This window comes from Scyliorhinus torazame, chromosome 4, assembly GCF_047496885.1.
Source record: "Scyliorhinus torazame isolate Kashiwa2021f chromosome 4, sScyTor2.1, whole genome shotgun sequence".
In the NCBI taxonomy this organism is placed as follows: Eukaryota; Metazoa; Chordata; class Chondrichthyes; order Carcharhiniformes; family Scyliorhinidae; genus Scyliorhinus; species Scyliorhinus torazame.
The window spans coordinates 115,043,437-115,068,506 of NC_092710.1; the positions used below are offsets into that span (position 1 = coordinate 115,043,437).

Here is a 25,070-nt window from a genome sequence, read left to right on the forward strand (position 1 = left end):
AACATATTTTACTGTGTATAGAAAAAATAAATAAAGCAAGGACTATTAACTGAACACTATACCATATTAAGACTTAATTGTAAATCCAGTTCCCCTTTCATGTCCTAATTCCACCTGAGAGTTCCCTTATACCATACAAGATTTTGCTGGTTCATTCACATCTCGGGCGGGACCCGCCGGGTCGGAGAATCGACGGGGGCTGGCGTGAATACCGCCCCCGCCGGTTGCCGAATTCTCCGGCACCGGATATTCGGCGGGGGTGGGAATTGCGCCGCGCCGGTTGGTGGGCCCCCCCCCCCGGCGATTCTCCGTCATGGGCCGAAGTCCCGTTGCTGGAATGCCTGTCCCGCCGGCAAGAATCAAACCACCTATCTTACCGGCGGGACAAGGCAGCGTGGGCGGGCTCCGGGGTCCTGGGGGGGGGGGGGGGGGGGGGGGGGGGGGGGGGTGCGGGGCGATCTGGCCCCAGGGGGTGCCCCCACAGTGGCCTGGCCCGCGACCAGGGCCTGCCGATCGGCGGGCGAGCCTGTGCCGTGGGGGCACTCTTTTTCTTCCGCCTTCGCCATGGTCTCCACTATGGCAGAGGCGGATGAGACCCCCTCCACTGCGCATGCGCGGGGATGTCATGAGCGGCCGCTGATGCTCCCGCACATGTGCCGCACGGCAAAGTCATTTCCGCGCCAGCTGGCGGGGCGGAAATCAGTCCAGCGCGGGCCTAGCCCCTCAAGATGCGGAGAATTCTGCACCTTTGGGGCGGCGCGATGCCGGACTGATTTGCGCCATTTTTGGCGCCGGTCGGCGGACATCGCACTGATTGCGGAGAATCCTGCCCCTCTTTCTATAATCAAACCAAGTATGCCACATTCTGAAATTCATTTTGATTTCTCCTCAGGTTCAAAATTCAGTGGGGTTCCCCGATTAGCTTTTGGCTAAACGACCTTCCAACTTTTCTTCAAAACCTCACAACCATGGACTTCTCAAGCTTGGGCTTCACTGCATTTGAAAATATATCACCATTCCTTCACTGTCGCTGGGGCAACATCCTAAACAGCACAGTGGGTGTACCGACACCTTAAGAACTGTAGTGGTTCAAGAAGGCAACCCACCACCACCTTCTGAAGAGCAGAGGGCGGGCGTCAAAGAGAGGGCGGGCGTCAAAGGAGGGCGGGCGGGCGTCAAAGGAGGGCGGGCGGGCGTCAAAGGAGGGCGGGCGGGCGTCAAAGGAGGGCGGGCGGGCGTCAAAGGAGGGCGGGCGGGCGTCAAAGAGAGGGCGGGCGGGCGTCAAAGGAGGGCGGGCGGGCGTCAAAGGAGGGCGGGCGTCAAAGGAGGGCGGGCGGGCGTCAAAGGAGGGAGGGCGGGCGTCAAAGGGAGGGCGGGCGGGCGTCAAAGGGAGGGCGGGCGGGCGTCAAAGAGAGGGCGGGCGGGCGTCAAAGAGAGGGCGGGCGGGCGTCAAAGAGAGGGCGGGCGGGCGTCAAAGAGAGGACGGGCGGGCGGGCGTCAAAGAGAGGACGGGCGGGTGTCAAAGAGAGGACGGGCGGCTTCCGAGTGCGGCGATGACCAGCTAAGTCGCACGTTTCGGCAGCTCCCGGTGGAACGGACTTTTGGGCTCTTAATAAGAGCCCCAACGGCAATTTTAACGGCTAGAAGCACTGTGCGGTAAACCAGAAGGGAATCCCCCCTGGAAACGGATGGAAAAAGGAGAGGGAAGTGGCCAGATTGCAGTGGATCCTTTGGAGCAGCGGCAAGGAAGGCAAGCAAGAACCAAGATGGCGACGGAAGGTGGCAGTTTAACGTGGGGCCCTGAACAACAAGAGTTTTTGAAATGTTGCGTGGAAGAAATTAAAAAGGAAATGAAGAAGGAGCTGTTGGCCCCGATATTACAGGCGATCGAAGGGCTAAAGGATGAGCAAAAGACCCAGGAGCGGGCGCTTCGGGTCGTGAAGGCAAAGGCTGCCGAGAACGAGGACGATATACAGGGCCTGGTGGTGAAGACGGAAATGCATGAGGCACACCATGAACGATGTGTGGAATGACTGGAGGTGCTGGAGAATAACACGAGGAGGAATAATTTAAGGATTCTTGGTCTTCCTGAAGGTGCAGAAGGAGCAGACGTCGGGGCATATGTGAGCACGATGCTGCACTCGTTAATGGGAGCGGAGGCCCCGGCGGGTCCGCTGGAGGTGGAGGGAGCATACCGAGTGATGGTGCGAGGACCGAGAGCAGGAGAAATTCCTAGAGCCATAGTGGTGAGATTCCTCCGTTTTAAGGATAGAGAAATGGTCCTTAGATGGGCAAAGAAAACTCGGAGCAGTAGGTGGGAGAACGCGGTGATCCGCGTATATCAAGACTGGAGTGCGGAGGTGGCGAGAAGGAGGGCGAGCTTTAATCGGGCCAAGGCGGTGCTTCACAAAAAGAAGATAAAATTTGGAATGCTGCAACCGGCAAGACTGTGGGTCACATATCAAGGGAGGCACCACTACTTTGAGACGGTGGATGAGGCGTGGACTTTTATTGTGGAAGAAAAACTGGAATAAGCGGGTTATTAAAAAAGAACGTTTGAAACAAAGTGGTGGGGCGAGTATGGGGGGCGAAGAGGGGGGAGAAAGGGGGGGAAAGATGAGTTTTATGTTATTAATCCTGCGATGCGGTAACTTTTCTCTCTTCCACAGGTGGTGGTGGAGGGAGGAAGGGAGGTGGAGGAGATGGGGCGTTGGCCATGGGGGGGCGGGGCCAAAAGGGAAGCGCGGGCTTTGTTCTCGCGCTATTATAATCATGGCGGGAATAGGGAAGCAGGGAGGAGGGAGCGTCGCACGGTGCGAGCCGAAGTCACGGGGGGAAGCCGAGGTCGGCCAGAGTTTGCTGACTTCTGGGAGCAACATGGGGGGTGTAACTACGCTAGTGGGGGATCTAGCGGGGGGGGGGGGGGGGGGGGGGGGGAGTTACTGGGTTGCTGCTGCTGGGGAGAGGGGGGAGCCGGAATGGGGTGGGGTGGGCACCGCCTGGGGGGGACACAGCTGCGTGGGAACCGGGTGAGGAGCTGGAAAAAGGGGATGGCTAATCGACATGGGGGGGGGGGGTAAAAAGCCCCCCAACCCGGTTGATCACGTGAAATGTGAGAGGGCTGAACGGGCCGATAAAGAGGGCACGAGTACTCGCACACCTTAAGAAACTTAAGGCAGATGTGGTTATGTTACAAGAGACGCACTTGAAACTGATAGACCAGGTTAGACTACGCAAAGGATGGGTGGGGCAGGTGTTTCATTCGGGGCTCGATGCGAAAAACAGGGGGGTGGCTATACTAGTGGGGAAGCGGGTTATGTTTGAGGCAAAGACCATAGTGGCGGATAGCGGGGGCAGATACGTGATGGTGAGTGGCAAATTACAGGGGGAGGCGGTGGTCTTGGTAAACGTATATGCCCCGAACTGGGATGATGCCAATTTTATGAGGCGCATGCTAGGACGCATCCCGGACCTAGAGGTGGGAAAGTTGGTAATGGGGGGAGATTTTAATACGGTGCTGGAGCCAGGGCTGGACAGGTCGAGGTCCAGGACTGGAAGGAGGCCGGCTGCAGCCAAGGTGCTTAAAGATTTTATGGAGCAGATGGGAGGAGCAGATCCGTGGAGATTTAGTAGACCTAGGAGTAAGGAGTTTTCGTTTTTCTCCTATGTCCACAAAGTTTATTCGCGAATAGACTTTTTTGTTTTGGGAAGGGCGTTGATCCCGAAGGTGAGGGGGCCGGAGTATACGGCTATAGCCATTTCGGATCACGCTCCACATTGGGTAGACTTGGAGATAGGGGAGGAAACAGAAGGGCGTCCACCCTGGAGAATGGACATGGGACTAATGGCAGACGAAGGGGCGTGTCTAAGGGTGAGGGGGTGCATTGAAAAATACTTGGAACTCAATGATAACGAGGAGGTCCAGGTGGGAGTGGTCTGGGAAGCGCTGAAGGCAGTGGTTAGAGGGGAGCTGATATCAATAAGGGCACATAAAGGAAAGCAGGAGAGTAGGGAACGGGAGCGGTTGCTGCAAGAACTTCTGAGGGTGGACAGGCAATATGCAGAGGCACCGGAGGAGGGACTGTACAGGGAAAGGCAAAGGTTACACGTAGAATTTGACTTGCTGACAACGGGTACTGCAGAGGCACAGTGGAGGAAGGCACAGGGTGTACAGTATGAGTATGGGGAGAAGGCGAGCAGGTTGCTGGCCCATCAATTGAGGAAAAGGGGAGCAGCGAGGGAAATAGGGGGAGTGAGGGATGAGGAAGGAGAGATAGAGCGGGGAGCGGAGAGATTGAATGGAGTATTCAAGGCATTCTATAAAAGATTATACGAAGCTCAGCCCCCGGATGGGAAGGAGAGAATGATGTGCTTCCTGGACCAGCTGGAATTTCCAAGGGTGGAGGAGCAGGAGAGGGTGGGACTGGGAGCACAGATCGAGATAGAGGAAGTAGTGAAAGAAATTAGGAGTATGCAGGCGGGGAAGGCTCCGGGACCGGATGGATTTCCAGTCGAATTTTATAGGAAATATGTGGACTTGCTTGCCCCGCTACTGATGAGAACCTTTAATGAGGCGAAGGAAAGGGGACAGCTGCCCCCGACTATGTCAGAGGCAACGATATCGCTTCTCCTAAAGAAGGAAAAAGACCCGCTGCAATGCGGGTCCTATAGACCTATTTCCCTCCTAAATGTAGACGCTAAGATTCTGGCCAAGGTAATGGCAATGAGGATAGATGATTGGGTCCCGGGGGTAGTCCATGAGGACCAAACTGGGTTTGTGAAGGGGAGACAGCTGAATACGAATATACAGAGGCTGCTAGGGGTAATGATGATGCCCCCACCAGAGGGGGAAGCGGAGATAGTGGTGGCGATGGATGCCGAGAAAGCATTTGATAGAGTGGAGTGGGATTATTTATGGGAGGTGTTGAGGAGATTTGGCTTTGGAGATGAGTATATTAGATGGGTACAGCTGCTGTATAGGGCCCCGATGGCGAGCGTGGTCACGAATGGACGGGGGTCTGCGTATTTTCGGCTCCATAGAGGGACGAGGCAGGGATGTCCTCTGTCCCCATTATTGTTTGCACTGGCGATTGAGCCCCTGGCAATAGCATTGAGGGGTTCCAGGAAGTGGAGGGGAGTACTCAGGGGAGGAGAGGAACACCGGGTATCTCTTTACGCGAACGATTTATTGGTGTATGTGGCAGACCCGGCAGAGTGGATGCCAGAGATAATGCGGATACTTGGGGAGTTTGGAGAATTTTCAGGATATAAGCTGAACATGGGGAAAAGTGAGCTGTTTGTGGTGCATCCAGGGGAGCAGAGCAGAGAAATAGAGGACTTACCGCTGAGGAAGGTAACAAGGGACTTTCGCTACTTGGGGATCCAGATAGCCAAGAATTGGGGTACATTGCATAGGTTAAACTTAACGCGGTTGGTGGAACAGATGGAGGAGGACTTCAAGAGATGGGACATGGTATCCCTGTCACTGGCAGGGAGGGTACAAGCGGTTAAAATGGTGGTCCTCCCGAGATTCCTTTTTGTGTTTCAGTGCCTCCCGGTGGTGATCACAAAGGCTTTTTTCAAAAGGATTGAGAAGAGTATCATGAGTTTTGTGGGGGCCGGGAAGACCCCGAGAGTGAGGAAGGGATTTTTGCAGCGTAGTAGAGATGGGGGGGGCTGGCGCTACCGAGCCTGAGTGAGTACTACTGGGCCGCCAACATCTCAATGGTATGTAAGTGGATGGGAGAAGAGGAGGGAGCGGCGTGGAAGAGATTGGAGAAGGCGTCCTGTAGAGGGACTTGCCTACAATCCATGGTGACGGCGCCGTTGCCATTCTCACCGAAGAAATACACCACAAGCCCGGTGGTGGTGGCTACTCTGAAAATTTGGGGGCAATGGAGACGGCATAGGGGAAAGACGGGAGCCTCGGTGTGGTCCCCGATAAGAAATAATCATAGGTTTGCTCCGGGGAGAATGGATGGGGGATTTGGAACATGGCAAAGAGCAGGAGTAACACAATTGAGAGATCTGTTTATAGATGGGACGTTTGCAAGTCTGGGAGCGCTGACCGAAAAATATGGGTTGCCCCAAGGGAATGCATTCCGGTATATGCAACTGAGGGCTTTTACGAGGCAACAGGTGAGGGAATTCCCGCAGCTCCCGACGCAGGAGGTGCAGGACAGAATGATCTCAAAGACATGGGTGGGGGACGGTAAGGTGTCAGACATATATAGGGAGATGAGAGGCGAGGGGGAGATTATGGTAGATGAACTGAAAGGGAAATGGGAAGAAGAGCTGGGGGAGGATATTGAGGAGGGGCTGTGGGCTGATGCCCTAAGTAGGGTAAACTCATCATCCTCGTGTGCCAGGCTAAGCCTGATACAATTTAAGGTGTTACACAGGGCGCATATGACTGGAACACGGCTTAGCAAATTTTTTGGAGTAGAGGATAGGTGTGCGAGATGCTCGAAAAGCCCAGCGAATCACACCCACATGTTCTGGTCATGTCCGGCACTACAGGGGATTTGGGTGGGGGTGACAAAGGTGCTTTCGAAGGTAGTGGGGGTCCAGGTCGAACCAAGCTGGGGGTTGGCTATATTTGGGGTTGCAGAAGAGCCGGGAGTGCAGGAGGCGAGAGAGGCTGATGTTTTGGCCTTTGCGTCCCTAGTAGCCCGGAGCAGGATACTGTTGATGTGGAAGGAAGCCAAGCCCCCGGGTGTGGAGACCTGGATAAATGACATGGCAGGGTTTATAAAGCTGGAACGGATTAAGTTCGTCATAAAGGGATCGGCTCAAGGGTTCACCAGGCGGTGGCAACCGTTCGTCGAATACCTCACAGAAAGATAGAGGGAATGGAAAAGAAGAAGACAGCAGCAGCAGCCCAGGGGGGGAGATGGAGGGGGAGGAACCAGAGGGATTCTCAGGGATGTTAGTATATAAGTATAATATGTATAGGTTGTTGTTATAGATAATTGTATATTGGACTGTTAAAACATATTTTTGGAGAATATTTATCTGGGACAAGGCAGTTGCCATTTAGTTTTGTTTTTGTTTATATATTATTTATTTTTTGTTTATAAAACTGGCCATTGTTATTTATAGTGTTATATTACTGTGTAAAGGGTACACAATGTACTGTGATGATTGGCCAAACATTTTCAATAAAATATTTATTTATTTTTTTTAAAAAGAGGGCGGGGCGGGCGCCAGGGAGAGGGCGGGCGGGGCGCCAGGGAGAGGGCGGGCGGGCGCCAGGGAGAGGGCGGGCGGGCGCCAGGGAGAGGGCGGGCGGGCGCCAGGGAGAGGGCGGGCGGGCGCCAGGGAGAGGGCGGGCGGGCGCCAGGGAGAGGGCGGGCGGGCGCCAGGGAGAGGGCGGGCGGGCGCCAGGGAGAGGGCGGGCGGGCGCCAGGGAGAGGGCGGGCGGGCGCCAGGGAGAGGGCGGGCGGGCGCCAGGGAGAGGGCGGGCGGGCGCCAGGGAGAGGGCGGGCGGGCGCCAGGGAGAGGGCGGGCGGGCGCCAGGGAGAGGGCGGGCGGGCGCCAGGGAGAGGGCGGGCGGGCGCCAGGGAGAGGGCGGGCGGGCGCCAGGGAGAGGGCGGGCGGGCGCCAGGGAGAGGGCGGGCGGGCGCCAGGGAGAGGGCGGGCGGGCGCCAGGGAGAGGGCGGGCGGGCGCCAGGGAGAGGGCGGGCGGGCGCCAGGGAGAGGGGCGGGCGGGCGCCAGGGAGAGGGCGGGCGGGCGCCAGGGAGAGGGCGGGCGGGCGCCAGGGAGAGGGCGGGCGGGCGCCAGGGAGAGGGCGGGCGGGCGCCAGGGAGAGGGCGGGGCGGGCGCCAGGGAGAGGGCGGGCGGGCGCCAGGGAGAGGGCGGGCGGGCGCCAGGGAGAGGGCGGGCGGGCGCCAGGGAGAGGGCGGGGCGGGCGCCAGGGAGAGGGCGGGCGGGCGCCAGGGAGAGGGCGGGCGGGCGCCAGGGAGAGGGCGGGCGGGCGCCAGGGAGAGGGCGGGCGCCAGGGAGAGGGCGGGCGCCAGGGAGAGGGCGGGCGGGCGCCAGGGAGAGGGCGGGCGGGCGCCAGGGAGAGGGCGGGGCGGGCGCCAGGGAGAGGGCGGGCGGGCGCCAGGGAGAGGGCGGGGCGGGCGCCAGGGAGAGGGCGGGCGGGCGCCAGGGAGAGGGCGGGGCGGGCGCCAGGGAGAGGGCGGGCGGGGCGCCAGAGAGAGGGCGGGCGCCAGAGAGAGGGCGGGCGTCAGAGAGAGGGCGGGGCGTGTCCGTGAAAGAGTGAGCGGGCGTGTCCGTGAAAGAGTGAGCGCGCGTATCCGTGAAAGAGTGAGCTCGCGTATCCGTGAAAGAGTGAGCTCGCGTGTCCGTGAAAGAGTGAGCGCGCGTGTCCGTGAAAGAGTGAGCGCGCGTGTCCGTGAAAGAGTGAGCGCGCGTGTCCGTGAAAGAGTGAGCGCGCGTGTCCGTGAAAGAGTGAGCGCGCGTGTCCGTGAAAGAGTGAGCGCGCGTGTCCGTGAAAGAGTGAGCGTGCGTGTCCGTGAAAGAGTGAGCGCGCGTGTCCGTGAAAGAGTGAGCGCACGTGTCCATGAAAGAGGGAGAAAGGTGTGAGCACGTGTCTGCTATAAGAATCCAGCTTTCCAGCAGCACTCCCAAAATTAAACAAACTTAAGCAGAAGAATCACCCCCATTAAAAATTACAAAAGGTAAAACTTAAGCAATTTAGTGAATGAGAACTTTTTCATTATAATGTATCCATGTAAGAAATAGGAAATACTTCTGTAAATTTCTTTGTACCAATTGAGCAAATGTGATATCACTTCAACATAATAAAAATGTTTCCCAGGCCTTCCATCAATGTCAAAAGGGTTCAGTGGTTGGAAAGGTTTAGGAAACTGGACTGTAGTAGATAGTCTTGCAATTCTTGAAAAATCACTTCTTAATAACATCATTTCTATCTTTATCTATATCACTCTTTCATTACCTTCATCACCCTAACCTGAAATTATAGTTGCACACTACATATGGCAACAGGAAACATTCTTTCGGTGAATTCTCCATGTTAAATTGGGTTCACATGCTGCCTGCACAGGTCAACATGTACAAAGAACAAAAGAAAATTACAGCCTGCGCCGATCCAGATCCTTTATCTGAACCTGTCACCTATTTTCCAAGGATCTACTTCCCTCTGTTCCCCGCCCGTTCATATATCTGTCTAGATGCATCTTAAATGATGCTATTGTGCCCACCTCTACCACCTCCGCTGCCAAGGCATTCCAGACACCCACCACCTTCTGTGTAAAAAACTTTCCATGCACATCTCCCTTAAACTTTCCCCCTCTCACCTTGAAATCGTGACCCCTTGTAATTGACACCCCCACTCTTGGAAAAAGCTTGTTGCTATCCACCCTGTCCATACCTCTCATAATTTTGTAGACCTCAATCAGGCCCTCCTCAACCTCCGTCTTTCCAACGAAAACCATCCTAATCTACTCAACCTTTCTTCATAGCTAGCACCCTCCATACCAAGCAACATCCTGGTGAACCTCCTCTGCACCCTCTCTAAAGCATCCACATCCTTCTGGTAATGTGGCGACCAGAACTGCACGCAGTATTCCAAATGTGGCCTAACCAAAGTCCTATACAACTGTAACATGACCTGTCAACTCTTGTACTCAATACCCCGGCCGATGAAGGCAAGCATGCTGTATGCCTTCTTGTCCACTCTATCGACCTGCGTTGCCACCTTCAGGGTACAATGGACCTGAACTCCCAGATCTCTCTGTACATCAATTTTCCCCAGGAATCCTCCATTGACCGTATAGTCCGTTCTTGAATTGGATCTTCCAAAATGCATCACCTCGCATTTGCGTGGATTGAACTCCATCTGCCATTTCTCTGCCCAACTCTCCAATCTATGTATATTTTGCTGTATTCTCTGACAGTCCTCCTCGCTATCTGCAACTCCACCAATCTTAGCATCATCTGCAAACTTGCTAATCAGACCACCTATACCTTCGTCCAGATCATTTTTAATTTTTTTAATTTAAAAAATAAATAAATTTAGAGTATCCAATTATTTTTATCCAATTAAGGGACAATTTAGCGTGGCCAATCCACCTAACCTGCACATCTTTGGGTTGTGGGGGTGAAACCCACGCAGACACTGGGAGAATGTGCAAACTCCACACAGACAGTGACCCAGGGCCGGGATCGAACACGGGTCCTCTGCACAGTAGGCGTCCAGATCATTTATGTATATCACAAACAACAGTGGTCCGAGCACGGATCCCTGTGGAACACCACTAGTCACCTTTCTCCATTTTGAGACACTCCCTTCCACCACTACTCTCTGTCTCCTGTTGCCCAGCCAGTTCTTTATCCATCTAGCTAGTACACCCTGAACCCATAGGACTTCACTTTTTCCATCACCCTGTCATGGGAAACTTTATCAAATACCTTACTGAAGTCCATGTATATGATATCTACAGCCCTTCCCTCATCAATTAACGTTGTCACTTCCTCAAAGAATTCTATGAGATTTGTAAGACACGACCTTCCCTGCACAAAACCATGCTGCCTATCACTGATAAGTCTATTTTCTTCCAAATAAGAATAGATCCTATCCCTCAGTATCTTCTCCAACAGTTTGCCTACCACTGATGTCAAGCTCACAGGTCTATAATTCCCTGGAATATCCCTGCTACCCTTCTTTTTTTTTTATAAAATAATTTTTGTTAAAGGTTTTCATAAAATATCAATAACAAAATGAAAAAGAAACCCAACAGGGTTAAGTACAAAACAGTCCAGAAAAACAACCCTCCATACCCCCTCCCCCCCGTACCTAAATAATAAATTAACATTAACACCCCGACTGAATACAACAAGTATATACAACCCCTCAAACCCTCCAGTGTAAATAACAAAAACAAAAAAAATGAAGTGACCCCCCCCGCCCCGAGTTGCTGCTGCCATTGACCAATGTCTACCCCTCTGCCAGGAAGTCTAAGAACGGTTGCCACCGCCTAAAGAACCCCTGTACCGACCCTCTCAAGGCGAATTTCACCCTCACCAACTTAATAAACCCCGCCATATCGTTGATCCAGGATTCCACGCTTGGGGGCCTCACATCCTTCCACTGAAGAAGAATCCTTCGCCGGGCTACCAGGGACGCAAATGCCAGAATTCCGGCTTCTTTCGCCTCCTGCACTCCCGGCTCCTCTGCCACCCCAAATATTGCGAGCCCCCAGCCCAGTTTGACCCTGGATCCTACCACTCTCGACACCGTCCTCGCTACGCCCTTCCAAAATTCCTCCAGCGCCGGGCATGCCCAGAACATATGGGTATGATTTGCTGGGCTCCCTGAGCACCTAACACACCTGTCCTCACCCCCAAAGAACCGGCTCATCCTTGTCCCGGTCATGTGTGCCCTGTGCAGCACCTTAAACTGTATGAGGCTGAGCCTCGTGCACAAAGAGGAAGAGTTCTCCCTCCCTAGGGCGTCTGCCCACGTCTCCTCTTCGATCCACTCTCCCAACTCCTCCTCCCACTTACCTTTTACCTCCACCACCGAGGCCTCTTCCTCCTCCTGCATCACCTGGTAAGTTTCCGAGATCTACCCCCCCCGCCCCCGAGAGCACCCTGTCCTGTACTATGTTGCTCTTATTAGCCTTAGTTTATTAGCTCTGATTATGTCACCTTTGCTCACGAGTCACCAGGTATCTTTCTGATACCGCCACGTGGTTCAAGCTCAAGTTATGATTAATAAGTCAGCACACCGCTTAGTAAGATTGAAATCAACGGTCATTTATTATATACAACAAGTAATGCTTACACAATAATCCTACTATCTATATGGAAACCTATCACTACTGGCCAATACTTAACTTTAGGAAGGGCCCACCAGGTCAGGGAAACGAATGGCTTATCGAATCGGATCTGGATACAGGTCGATGGCTAGGAGTCTTTATCGGGTAGCGATCGCTGGAGTCAAACTTACTGTTTCTTTGTTGATGTTCTTGCAAAGGTCTCGAGCAGAAGAAGGGAGAGAGAGAGCAATCTGAACTTGGCCCCTTACTTTATAGGGCCCAGGGGCTTCCCGCCTCTCGGGGTGGACCTTGACCCTGAGTCCCAAGTGATTGGACTTGTTCCCAATCACTGGGTTCGATACGTCCAATAACGGGGGGATTCCTCGATCGGGGGGTGGTTGTTCACCTGTCTTTGTTTCGGCCACTGCAGGCGCCGACAGGTCTGGCCCGGCATTCAATTGCTAATATGTTGCAATTGTTCCCGGGGATAGCCGATTAAACTGCAGACGTCTGGGTTGATGTGCTGCTAATGGTCTTGAGTATCGATCTGGGCCGACTTCCCCAGAGCCGAATATGCTATTTCTTTTTTTTATATAATATATTTTATTCAACTTTTTCGGCCAAACAAAACAGTACAAAGGTTTTTCCCCTTTTTATTACAGCAAAACAATATAAATAACCGTGACCGTATTTTAACAAATAAATAAATAGTATATCAGCTAAATGGCATCTGCCATAACAAAAATAATAGCTCTCCCAAATAATAAAATCAGCAATTCAATATAAATAACCAAGTACCAATATCTTTACAAAAACACCCCTGAGGACCCACCTGAGCCCTCCTCTCCCCCCCCCCCCCCCCCCCCCCCGCCGCCTCCTCCCTGGCTTGCTGCTGTTACCTTCCCATTTCCTTTATCGTTCTGCGAGGTAGTCAATGAACGGTTGCCACCGCCTGGTGAACCCCTGAGCCGAACCCCTTAGTGCAAACTTTATCCGTTCCAGTTTTATAAACCCTGCCATGTCGTTTATCCAGGTCTCCATGCCCGGAGGCTTGGCTTCCTTCCACATAAGCAGTATCCTTCGCCGGGCTACTAGGGACGCAAAGGCCAAAACATCAGCCTCTCTCGCCTCCTGCACTCCCGGCTCTTCTGCAACCCCGAATATAGCCAGCCCCCAGCCTGGCTCGACCCGGACCCCCACCACCTTTGAAAGCACCTTCGCCACCCCCACCCAGAACCCCTGCAGTACCGGGCATGACCAAAACATGTGGGTGTGGTTTGCTGGGCTTCTCGAGCATCTCCCACACCTATCCTCTACCCCGAAAAATTTACTGAGCCTTGCTCCGGTCATATGTGCCCTGTGCAAAACCTTAAATTGTATCAGGCTAAGCCTGGCGCACGAGGACGAAGAGTTTACCCTACGTAGGGCATCTGCCCACAGCCCCTCTTCAATCTCTTCCCCCAGCTCTTCCTCCCATTTTCCCTTCAGCTCATCCACCATGTTCTCCCCCTCGTCTCTCATTTCCCTGTATATATCTGACACCCTACCATCCCCCACCCATGTCCCTGAGATCACTCTATCCTGAATCTCCTGCGTCGGGAGCTGCGGGAATTCCCTCACCTGTTGCCTCGCAAAAGCCCTCAGTTGCATGTATCGAAATTCATTCCCTTGGGGCAACCCATATTTTTCCGTCAGCGCTCCCAGACTTGCAAACGTCCCGCCCAGGAACAGATCCCTCAGTTGCACAATCCCAACTCTCTGCCATGCTCCAAATCCCCCATCTGTTCTCCCCAGGACAAACCTATGATTATTTCTTATCGGGGACCGCACCGAGGCTCCCGTCATTCCCCTATGCCGTCTCCACTGCCCCCATATTTTCAGTGTTGCCACCACCACTGGACTTGTGGTGTATTTCCTCGGGGAGAACGGCAGCGGTGCCGTCACCAGTGCTTGTAGGCTGGTTCCTTTGCAGGACGCCATCTCCAAACTCTTCCACACCGCTCCCTCCCCTTCCCCCATCCACTTACACACCATTTAAATATTGGCGGCCCAATAGTACTCACTTAAGCTCGGTAGTGCCCTCTCCCTGCTACGCTGCAAGAACCCCCTCCTCACTCTCGGGGTCTTCCCAGCCCACACAAAACTCATGACGCTTTTCTCGATCTTCTTGAAAAAAGCCTTCGTGACCATCACCGGGAGGCACCGAAACACAAAAAGGAATCTCGGGAGGACTACCATTTTGACTGCCTGCACCCTCCCCACCAGTGACAGGGGCACCATGTCCCATCTCTTAAAATCCTCCTCCATCTGTTCCACCAATCGTGTTAAATTAAGCCTATGTAAGGTTCCCCAACTCCTGGCTATCTGGATCCCCAAGTACCGGAAATCCCTTGTTACCCTCCTCAGCGGTAAATCCTCTATTCCCCTGCTCTGCTCCCCCGGATGTACCACAAACAACTCACTCTTCCCCACGTTCAATTTGTACCCCGAGAATTCCCCAAACTCCCCGAGCGTCTGCATTATCTCAGGCATCCCCTCCACCGGGTCCGCAACATACAGCAATAAATCATCTGCATACAATGATACCCGGTGTTCTCCTCCTCCCCTGAGTACTCCCCTCCACTTCCTGGAGCCCCTCAGTGCTATGGCCAGGGGCTCAATTACCAATGCAAACAGTAACGGAGACAGGGGACACCCCTGCCTCGTCCCTCTATAAAGACGGAAATAGTCAGACCTCTGCCTGTTCGTGATCACACTTGCCACCGGGGCCCTATATAGCAGCTGTACCCATCCAATGAACCCTTCACCAAAACCAAATCTCCTCAACACTTCCCACAGGTAGTCCCACTCCACCCTGTCAAATGCTTTCTCGGCATCCATCGCCACCACTATCTCCGCCTCCCCCTCCGGTGGGGGCATCATCATCACCCCTAGCAGCCTCCGTATGTTCGTGTTCAGCTGTCTCCCCTTAACAAACCCAGTTTGATCCTCATGGACCACCCCCGGGACACAATCCTCTATCCTCGTCGCCATTACCTTGGCCAGGAGCTTAGCATCTACATTCAAAAGGGAAATGGGCCTGTAGGACCCACGCTGCAGTGGGTCTTTATCCTTCTTCAAAAGTAACGATATTGTCGCCTCCAACATAGTCGGGGGCAACTTCCCCCTTTCCCTGGCCTCATTCAAGGTTCTCGTCAAATCGGGGCCAGTAGGTCTATATATTTCCTATAAAATTCCACCGGGAACCCATCCGGTCCCAGGGCCTTCCCCGCCTGCATGCTCCCAATCTCCTTTACCACCTCCTCCATATCAATCTGTGCTCCCAGTCCCGCCCTCTCCTGCTCCTCCACCTTCGGGAATTCCAACTGATCCAGGAAATGCATCATTCCCTCCTTCCCTTCTGGGGGCTGAGCCTTATACAACCTCTCATAGAATGTCTTAAACACCCCATTCACTCTCTCCGCTCCCCGTTCCATCTCTCCCTCCTCATCCCTCACCCCACCCATCTCCCTCGCCGCTCCCCTCTTCCTCAATTGGTGGGCCAGTAACCGACTCGCCTTCTCTCCATACTCATACTGCACTCCCTGTGCCCTCCTCCACTGTGCCTCTGCCTTACCCGTGGTCAGCAGGTCAAATTCCACATGTAACCTTTGTCTTTCCCTGTACAGTCCCTCCTCCGGTGCCTCTGCATATTGCCTGTCCACCCTCAGAAGTTCTCTCAGCAATCGCTCCCTTTCTTTACTCTCTTGTTTCCCTTTATGTGCCCTTATGGATATCAGTTCCCCTCTGACCACCGCCTTCAACGCCTCCCAGACCACTCCCACCTGAACCTCTCCATTGTCATTAAGCTCCAAGTACCTTTCGATACACCCACCTCACCCTTAGACATATCCCCTCATCCGCCAACAGGCCCATATCCATTCTCCAGAGTGGGTGCTGTTCCTTTTCCTCTCCTACTTCCAGATCTACCCAGTGTGGAGCGTGGTCCGAGATGGCTATGGCCGTGTACTCCGTCCCTGTCACCTTCGGAATCAGTGCCCTTCCCAGGACAAAAAAGTCTATCCGTGAATATACCTTGTGAACATGGGAGAAGAATGAGAACTCCTTACTCCTAGGTCTGATAAATCTCCAAGGATCTACTCCTCCCATCTGCTCCATGAAGTCCTTAAGCACCTTGGCCGCTGCCGGCCTCCTCCCGGTCCTGGACCTCGACCGGTCCAGCCCTGGATCAAGCACTGTATTGAAATCTCCCCCATTACCAACTTTCCCGCCTCCAGGTCCGGGATACGCCCCAACATACGCCTCATGAAGTTTGCATCATCCCAGTTCGGGGTGTATACGTTCACCAGAACCACCGCCTCCCCTTGCAGTCTGCCACTCACCATCACGTATCTACCCCCACTGTCCGCCACTATGGTCTTTGCCTCAAACAGTACCCGTTTCCCCACTAAAATAGCCACCCCCCTATTCTTCGCATCCAAACCCGAATGAAACACCTGTCCCACCCATCCTTTATGTAGTCTGACCTGATCTGTCAATTTCAGGTGCGTCTCCTGCAACATAACCACATCTGCCTTTAATTTCTTTAGGTGTGCGAGTACCCGCGCCCTTTTAATCGGCCCATTCAGCCCTCTCACGTTCCAAGTGATCAACCGGGTTGGGGGGCTCTTTACCCCCCCCCCTTGTCGACTAGCCATCCCCTTTTTTACCCCAGCTCCTCACCCAGTTCCCACGTACCCGTATATCCCACCGACTGTGCCCTCCCGCCTCGACCACCCCGCCCCACAACAGCTCCCCCTTCCCCTTAGCAGCAGCAACCCAGTTAGCTCCCTCCCCCCCCTCCGCTAGATCCCCCTCTAGCGTAATTACACCCCCCATGTTGCTCCCAGAAGTCAGCGAACTCTGGCTGACCTTGGCTTCCCCGTTTGCCCTCGGCCTCTCACTGTGCGAGGCCCCCACCTTCCTATGTCCCTGTTCCCGCCATAATTACCATAGCGCGGGAATGAGGCCCCCGTTTCCCACTCAGCCCCGCTTTCCTACCCACCGGCGCCCACAGTTCCTCATACTCTCCTCCCCCCCCCCCCCCCCCCAAACGAGGGGAAGAGAGAAAATTTACAGGATTAAAGAGTTAACAATTGAAAAATCATCCCCCCCCCCCGTTCCTCGTCCCACATAGTCACCCCACCACTTTGTCCTAGAAGCTCTTTCTCTCGCCAGACTATTCCAGCTTCTCGTCCACTATGAATATCCACGACTCTTCTGCCGTCTCAAAGTAGTGGTGCTTCCCTTGGTATGTGACCCACAGTCTCGCCGGTTGCAGCATTCCAATTTTCACCTTTTTGTGAAGCACCGCCTTAGCCAAATTGAAACTTGCCCTTCTTCTCGCCACCTCCGCACTCCAATCCTGGTATACGCGGATCACCGTGTTCTCCCACCTACAGCTCCGAGTTTTCTTCGCCCATCTTCGGACCATCTCTGTCATAAGAGGTGAAACCTCACCACTATGGCTCGAGGTATTTCTCCTGCCCTTGGTCTTCGCGCCATAACTCGATAAGCTCCCTCCACCTCCAAAGGGCCCGTCGGGGCCTCCGATCCCATTAGCGAGTGAAGCATCGTGCTCACATATGCCCCGACGTCCGACCCCTCTGCGCCCTCGGGAAGACCCAAGACTCTTAGATTCTTCCTCCTCGAATTATTCTCCAGGGCTTCCAACCTCTCCACACACCTTTTGTGCTGCGCCTCGTGCGTCTGTCTTCACCACCAGGCCCTGAATTTCATCTTCATTTTCAGCAGCCTTTGCCTTCACCACCCGAAGCTCCAGCTCCTGGGTCCTCTGCGCCTCCTTTAGCCCTTCAATCGCCTGTAGCATCGGGGCCTACACCGGTTTCTTCAGCTCTTCCACACAGCGCCGCAGGAACTCTTGTTGCTCCGGGCCCCATATCGAACGGCCACCTTCCGACGCCATCTTGCTTCGAGCTTCCCTTCCTTGCCGCTACTCCGAATGATCCACTGCAATCCTGCCGCTTTCCTCTCCTTTTTCCATCAATATCCGGGGGGATTCCCTTCTATTTCACCGCACAGTGATTTTGGCCGTTTAAAATTGCCGTTGGGGCTCTTATCAAGAGCCCAAAAGTCCGTTCCAACGGGAGCTGCCGAAACGTGCGACTTAACTGGTCATCACCGCACCCGGAAGCCCCTCGAATATGCTATTCTGTCTGCAGCTGTCCGTTTGTGTCCTGTTGGCTGCTTTTCCGATCAGCCTTTTCGGTGAGCCATTTTAAATCGGGTTTTGGCCAAATTAATAGGGAATCAGCCATTTTAGGTGGCTACAACTGTGTTTGGCCGTAGCCGCGGGAATTCCGCCACATGCCGTCTGGCAAACGCCCTTACCTGTAAGTACCTGAAGGTGTTCCACGGGGGGTAGCCCGTACTACTCCTCCAGCTCACCCAGGCTCGCGAACTTCCCGTCCACAAACAGGTCCCCCAACTTTCGTATCCTTGCCCTGTGCCACCCCGCAAACCCTCCACCTGTTCTTCCTGGGGCAAACCAGTGGTTCCCCCCGTAATGGGGTCCCTGCCGAGGCCCCCAATTCCCCCGTGCCGCCTCCACTGCCCCCAAATTTTGAGGGCAGCCACCACCAGCGGGCTCGTGGTATATCTCCTTGGAGGGAGAGGCAGCGGCGCCGTTGCCAGCGCCCCCAGACTCGTACCCACACAAGATGCCGTCTCCAGCCTCTTCCATGCGGCCCCCTCCCCCTCCATCACCACTTGTGCACCATCGTCGCATTGGCGTCCCAGTAGTATCCACAGAGGTTTGGCAGCGCCAGTCACCCCCTATCTCTACTCCGCTTCAGGAACACCCTTCTCACCCTTGGGAGTCCCTCGCGCCCACACAAACCCCATTATACTCCTGTTAACCCGCCTGAAAAAATCCTTCGGGATAAACACGGGGAGTAAACAAAAACCTTGGGAGCACCGTCATTTTGATTGACTGCACCTTACCCGCCAAGGACAGCAACGCGTCCCACCTCTTGAACTCCTCCTCCATTTGCTCCACCAGCCTTATAAAATTAAGCCTATGCAGGGCCCCCCAGCTCCTGGCCACCTGGACTCCCAGATACCTGAAGCTCCTCTCCGCCTTTTTTAGTGGGAGCTCGCCAATCGCCCCTCTCCTGGTCCCCTGGATGAACTACGAACAGCTCCCTCTTCCCAATGTTGAGCTTGTACCCCGAAAAGTCCCCGAATTCCCGAAGAATCCTCATTACCTCCGGCATTCCTCCCACCGGGTCCGCCACATACAGTGACACCCCTACGCTCCTCCCCACCACGCACCAACCCCCTCCAGTTCCTTGACTCCCTCAGTGCCATAGCCAAGGGTTCAATCGACAGCGCGAAGAGCAGGGGGGATAGGGAACACCGCTGTCTCGTCCCTCGGTGCAACCGAACGTACTCGGACCTCCTCCTATTTGTGGCCACATCGGCATCGGGAGCTCAAACAACAGCCTAACCCACCTGACAAACACGAACCTTTTCAGCACCTCCCACAGGTACCCCCACACTACCCTATCAAAGGCTTTCTCAGTGTCCATCGCCACCACTATCTCCGCCTCCCCCTCCCTCGCTGGCATCATGATAACGTTCAAAAGCCTCCGCACATTCGCGTTCAACTGCCTCGCCTTCACAAACCCCGTCTGGTCTTCATGGATGATCTGCAGCACACAATCCTCAATCCTCGTGGCTAAGACCTTCACCAGCACCTGGGCATCTACAATTAGCAAGGAAATCCGTCTGTAAGACCCACACTGCAGGGGATCCTTGTCCCGCTTCAGGATCAAGGCGATCAGTGCCTGGGACATTGTCGGGGACAAAGCTCCCCCCACCCCCTCCCTTGCCTCATTGAAGGTCCTAACTAACAGCGGGCCCAACAGGTCCATATATTTTTGATAGAATTTGACCGGGAAACCATCCGGCTCCGGTGCCTTCCCCGCCTGAATGCTTCCTATCCCTTTGATCAGCTCCTCCAGCCCAAACGGGGCCCCCAATCTCGCCACCAGTCCCTCTTCCACCTATGGAAACCTCAATTGGTCCAGGAAGCGGCCCATCCCTCCCTCCTCCCTTGGGGGCTCGGATCGGTACAATTCCTCGTAGAAGTCCCTGAAGAACCCATTGATGCCAGCTCCACTCCGCACCACACTCCCTCTCCCCCCTCACCGTCCTTAACACCCCCTATCTCCCTAGCTGTGTCCCGCTTCCGAAGCTGATGCGCCAGCATCCGGCTTGCCTTTTCCCCATACTCGTAAATCGCCCCGTGGGCCTTCCTCCACTGCACCTCCGCCTTCCTGGTAGTCACCAGGTCGAATTTGGCCGGGAGGCTACGCCTCTTCCTCAACAATCCTTCCTCGGGCTCATCCGCATACCTCCTGTCTACCCTCACCATCTCCCCCACCAGCCTCTCCCTCTCCCCCCCCCCCCGTTCCCTCCGCTCTTGGGGGCCCTAATGGAGATCAGCTCTCCCCTCACCACCGCCTTCAGTGCCTCCCATACCATCCCCACTCGGACCTCCCCATTGTCGTTGGTCTCCAGGTACCTCTCTATACTTCCTCGGACCCGCTCGCTCACCTCCTCGTCCGCCAACAGCTCCACCTCCAAGCGCCACAGCGGGCGCTGGTCCCTCTCCTCCCCCATCTCCATGTCCACCCAATGCGGGCCGTGGTCCGAAATGGCTATTGCCGAATACTCTGTATCCTCTACTCTCGCTATCAACACCCTATTCAAGATGAAAAAGTCAATACAGGAATAAGCCTTATGGACATGTGAGAAGAATGAAAATTCCCTAGCCCCCGGCCTTGCAAATCTCCAAGGGTCCACCCCTCCCATCTGGTCCATAAGCCCCCTCAGCCCTCCAGCCGCCGCCGGATTCCAACCCGTCCTAGACCTGGAGCGATTCAGTGCCGGGTCGAGCACCGTGTTAAAGTCTCCCCCTATTATCAGGCCCCCCACTTCTAAGTTTGGGATCCGACCCAACTAACGCCGCATAAAACCCGCATTGTCCCAGTTCAGGGCATACACATTGACCAGTACCACCCTCTCTCCCTGCAACTTACCACTTACCATTATGTACCTGTCGCCATTATCTGCCACAATGCTCGACGCCTCAAACGACACCTTCTTTCCCACCAAGATCGCCACCCCTCGATTTTTGGCATCCAGCCCGGAGTGAAACACCTGACCTACCCACCCTTTCCTCAATCTTACCTGGCCTGCCACCTTCAGGTGTGTCTCCTGAAGCATAACCACATCCGCCTTGAGCCCCTTCAGGTGCGCAAACACGCGGGCCCACTTAACCGGCCCATTCAGTCCCCTTACATTCCAGGTTATCAGCCGGATCAGGGGCTACCCGCACCCCCCCCCGCCGACTAGCCATGACCCCTCGCCAGCCACGTGCCCGCACCCCACACCCGGCCCGTTCCCCACAGTGGCATACCCCCGTCTCGACCCCCCACTCGCTCCAGCTTCTCCTTGACCATAGCAGCAGCAACTCGATTCCCCGCTCCCATCAGCGAGTTCAACATGGTGACCACATAGGCCCCCACTTCCGGTCCCTCCAGCCCCTCCGGGAAGCCCTGAATCCACAGATTTTTCCGCCTCGACCGATTCTCCATCTCCTCGAACCGCTCCTGCCATTTCTTGTGGAGCGCCTCCACCTTTACCGCCAGGCCTAAGATCTCGTCCTCATTGTCAGAGATCTTTTGTCGAGCCTCGCGGATCGCCACTCCCTGGGCCGTCTGTGTCTCCAGCAGCTTATCAATAAGAATCTCACCCATTTCCTCGGACTCCACGCATAAATTCCCTCTTTTGTCTTTGAGTGGACCAATCCTTTCTCTAGTTACCCTCTTGCTCCTTATATACAAATAAAAGGCTTTGGGATTTTCCTTAATCCTGTTAGCCAACGATATTTCATGACCCCTTTTAGCCCTCTTTATTGCGCGTTTGAGATTTGTCCTACTTTCCCGATATTCCTCCAAAGCTTCATCAGGTTTAAGTCACCTAGATCTTATGTATGCTTCCTTTTTCATCTTAGCTAGTCTCACAATTCCACCCGTCATCCATGGTTCCCGAATCTTGCCATTTCTATCCCTCATTTTCAAAGGGACATGTCAGTCCTGCACTCTAATCAACCTTTTCTTAAAAGACACCCACATTTCAAATGTGGATTTACCCTTAAAGAGCTGCTCCCAATCCACATTACCTAGCTCCTGCCGAATTTTGTTATACTTGGCCTTTCCCCAATTTAGCACTCTTTCTTTAGGACCACTCTCGTCCTTGTCCATGAGTATTCTAAAACTTATGGAATTGCGATCGCTATTCCCTAAGTAAACACCAACTGAAGCTTTAGCCACCTGGCCGGGATCATCACCCAATACCAGGTCCAGTATGGCCCCTTCCCGAGTCGGACTATTTACAAACTGCTCTAAAAAACTCTCCTGGATGCTCCTTGCAAATTCTGCTGCATCTACTCCTCCAACACTACACGAGTCCCATTCAATGTTGGGGAAGTCAAAATCTTCCATCATGACCACCCAATTGCTCCTACATTTTTCTATAATCTGTCTACATATTTGTACCTCTACTTCACGCTCGCTTTTGGGAGGCCTGTAGTAAAGTCCCAACAATGTTACTGCACCTTCCTAGTTCTTAGCTCTACCCATATTGCCTCAGTGCTCGAATCCTCCATCTTGCCCTCCTTAATCACAGCTGTGGTATCATCTCTGACCAATAATGCAACTCCTCCACCCCTTTTACCTCCCTCTCTATCCCTCCTGAAGCATCTATACCCTGGGATATTTAGTTCCAATCTTGCCCTTCCCTCAACCAAGTCTCCGTAATACCAATAACATCATATTCCCAGGTACTAATCCAAGCCCTAAGTTCATCCAAATGTAGTATACTGTACATCTGTTCCCTCCACTGTCAGTAAAGTTTCTGGACTTGAATGTAAGAAAAACTGAAGATCTATCTTAACTGCATGCAAGATTTCTGCACCTGCACAACTGTTTCAGTGTTGCATGTAATGGTTGAAATGAAAATCGCTTATTGTCACAAGTAGGCTTCAAATGAAGTTACTGTGAAAAGTCCCTAGTCGCCACATTCCTGCGCCTATTCGGGGAGGCTGGGTACTGGAAATATCCCATTGCACAATTTTTTGAGTTTAGAACACCTGCAGTGCCATATTTCAGATCACTTTCATTCACCATGAATTGGTTCAAAAAAATATATTGTGAATCGATCAAGAGAAAGTATTACAATCAGTTACTTGATTCTCATACGTGGCACACATCACTTGCACACAGTTCTCATAAGACAAACCAAAACCCATATCAGAATTTCTCGATCATTTCACCTCTATTAAATGTGTTATTTCCACCTTGCTGCTTTTTTAAAAGTCCCAGCAATATCTCTGAAAATAATGAATGTTATGTACCTGTGTGTCCCAGTTTTTATTCAGATAATGTATACAAGTGACACATCGTCCATCACCGTTAGGATTATCAACATGGCGAACATATCCTGTTCCATTGCCTGGGTAACATGCCACCATTGCCTGTAAATCAGTAAAGAAAAATGTTAACAAAACTGGAAAGAACTTAAGCGCAAGACTTTTTCTGCTCCATGCTCCCTTATTGTTATAGTGTTGGAACATATCGACCTGGATCTATAGGTACACAAGCCTTTGATGGTGACAGGATGAGTTGAGAAGACTGTTAAAAGGAAGACTGTCAACTTCCTAAATAGAGAGACAAGAGTACAGAAGTGTGGAAGTTATAGTACATTTTTATAGAACACTGTTTAGGGTCCAGCTGAAGTACTGTAGCTAGTTGAGGACGCCACACTTAATAATAATCGCTTATTGTCACAAGTAGGCTTCAATTAAATTACTGTGAAAAGCCCCTAGTTGCCACATTCTGGCACCTGTTCGGGGACGCCAGAATTGAACCCGTGCTGCTGGCATTATTCTGCATTGCAAGCCAGCTATTTAGCCCACTGTGCTAAACCAGCCCCTGCTTGAAGAGGATGCAGAACAGATTTACTATAATGGTGCCGACGATAAGGACTTCAGTTACATGGAGACACAAGATAAATTAGGATTATTCACCTTGAGCCAGAGCAGGCCAAAGGATGATTGGGTAGTAGCTTCAAAATTATGAAGAATATAGATACGTCAATAAGGAGAAACTATTTAAGGTGGCAGAAGGGGTGGCAGCCAGTGGACACGGACTTCAAAAGGTAATTGGAAAAAGTACCAGAGGCGACAAGAGGGAAAACAAATTTATGCTCTTTGGAATAAACTATTTGAAAGGGTAGAGGAAGTAGATTCGCTAACAACCTTCAAAAGGAATTATATAAATAGCTGAAGGGAAAAACATGCTGTTGGGAAAGAGTAAGGGAGTGCGACTGATTAGATAGCTCCTCATGGAACCGGCATAAGCATAATGGGCTAATACTCTTGTCATTCAATTTGAAAAATGTCAAAGGATTTGTTCCTACCTATTTTTGCACTTTCATTCTTTTGATTTATGTGTCTGAGCTGAGATTCTAATTGGCTTAAAATACATCAAATCTCAATCTTTCCCTTTCTATGCATTCTGGTACAACATTTTTGTTCACTTCTACCGGTCATACTCCTATTTCATAAAAGGTATGTCTTTGCTCTTCTTCTGATTTTTCTTTGGTATCACAAATCAACTTTGTACCTTAAGAACATTATTAAAGCAGTTGAAAAGAAATGTACTTGGATGCCTCTCTGGTCCCTTGCCAAAAGTTCTCCCTCAATTTCTAGGAATGATCATTGATACCCAGCTATGTACTCATGGTAATCATCTTAAGAACAACTTTACTCCCTGCTCAACTCTCCAGATTTATCCTCAAAGTCTGGACATGGATTCTAGTTCTGACGGCAGAGTACTTGTTGCATCGCTCCCATTACAGTGCCTCTTTGTAATTTGCTCATGTTCATCGTGAAGCTGGAAGTTGGACTCCAAACTCATCTAGTCAATTGAAAGATGTGTATGGAATAAAATAACTTCAAACTCTCGTCTCCCTGCTTTGATACGGGAGAAGATTGAGAATTCTACTCAACATTTTTATAAGAGAACCCCCTCCCCCCCCTCCCTCCATGTTATTGGTACTTAAAGACAACAGAGTTGTATTTCGACAAGCATGGGCTATGCTGATAGTTGAGCCGGAAGGCTATGACACAGCTTGTAGATCTGCAATAAGTTATT

General features: G+C 52.9%; 1 protein-coding gene across 1 annotated transcript in view; it reads right to left on the bottom strand.

Annotated features, from left to right (window-relative positions):
- The window catches only part of egln1a (egl-9 family hypoxia-inducible factor 1a), a 124,361-nt gene that overhangs the window by 97,455 nt on the left and 1,836 nt on the right, over positions 1 to 25,070 (bottom strand). Inside the window, exon 2 of the mRNA XM_072498526.1 lies at positions 23,270 to 23,389. Within this exon, the coding sequence (XP_072354627.1) occupies positions 23,270 to 23,386 (117 nt within the window). The 5' untranslated portion in view covers positions 23,387 to 23,389. The remainder of the gene's footprint in view (positions 1 to 23,269; positions 23,390 to 25,070) is intronic.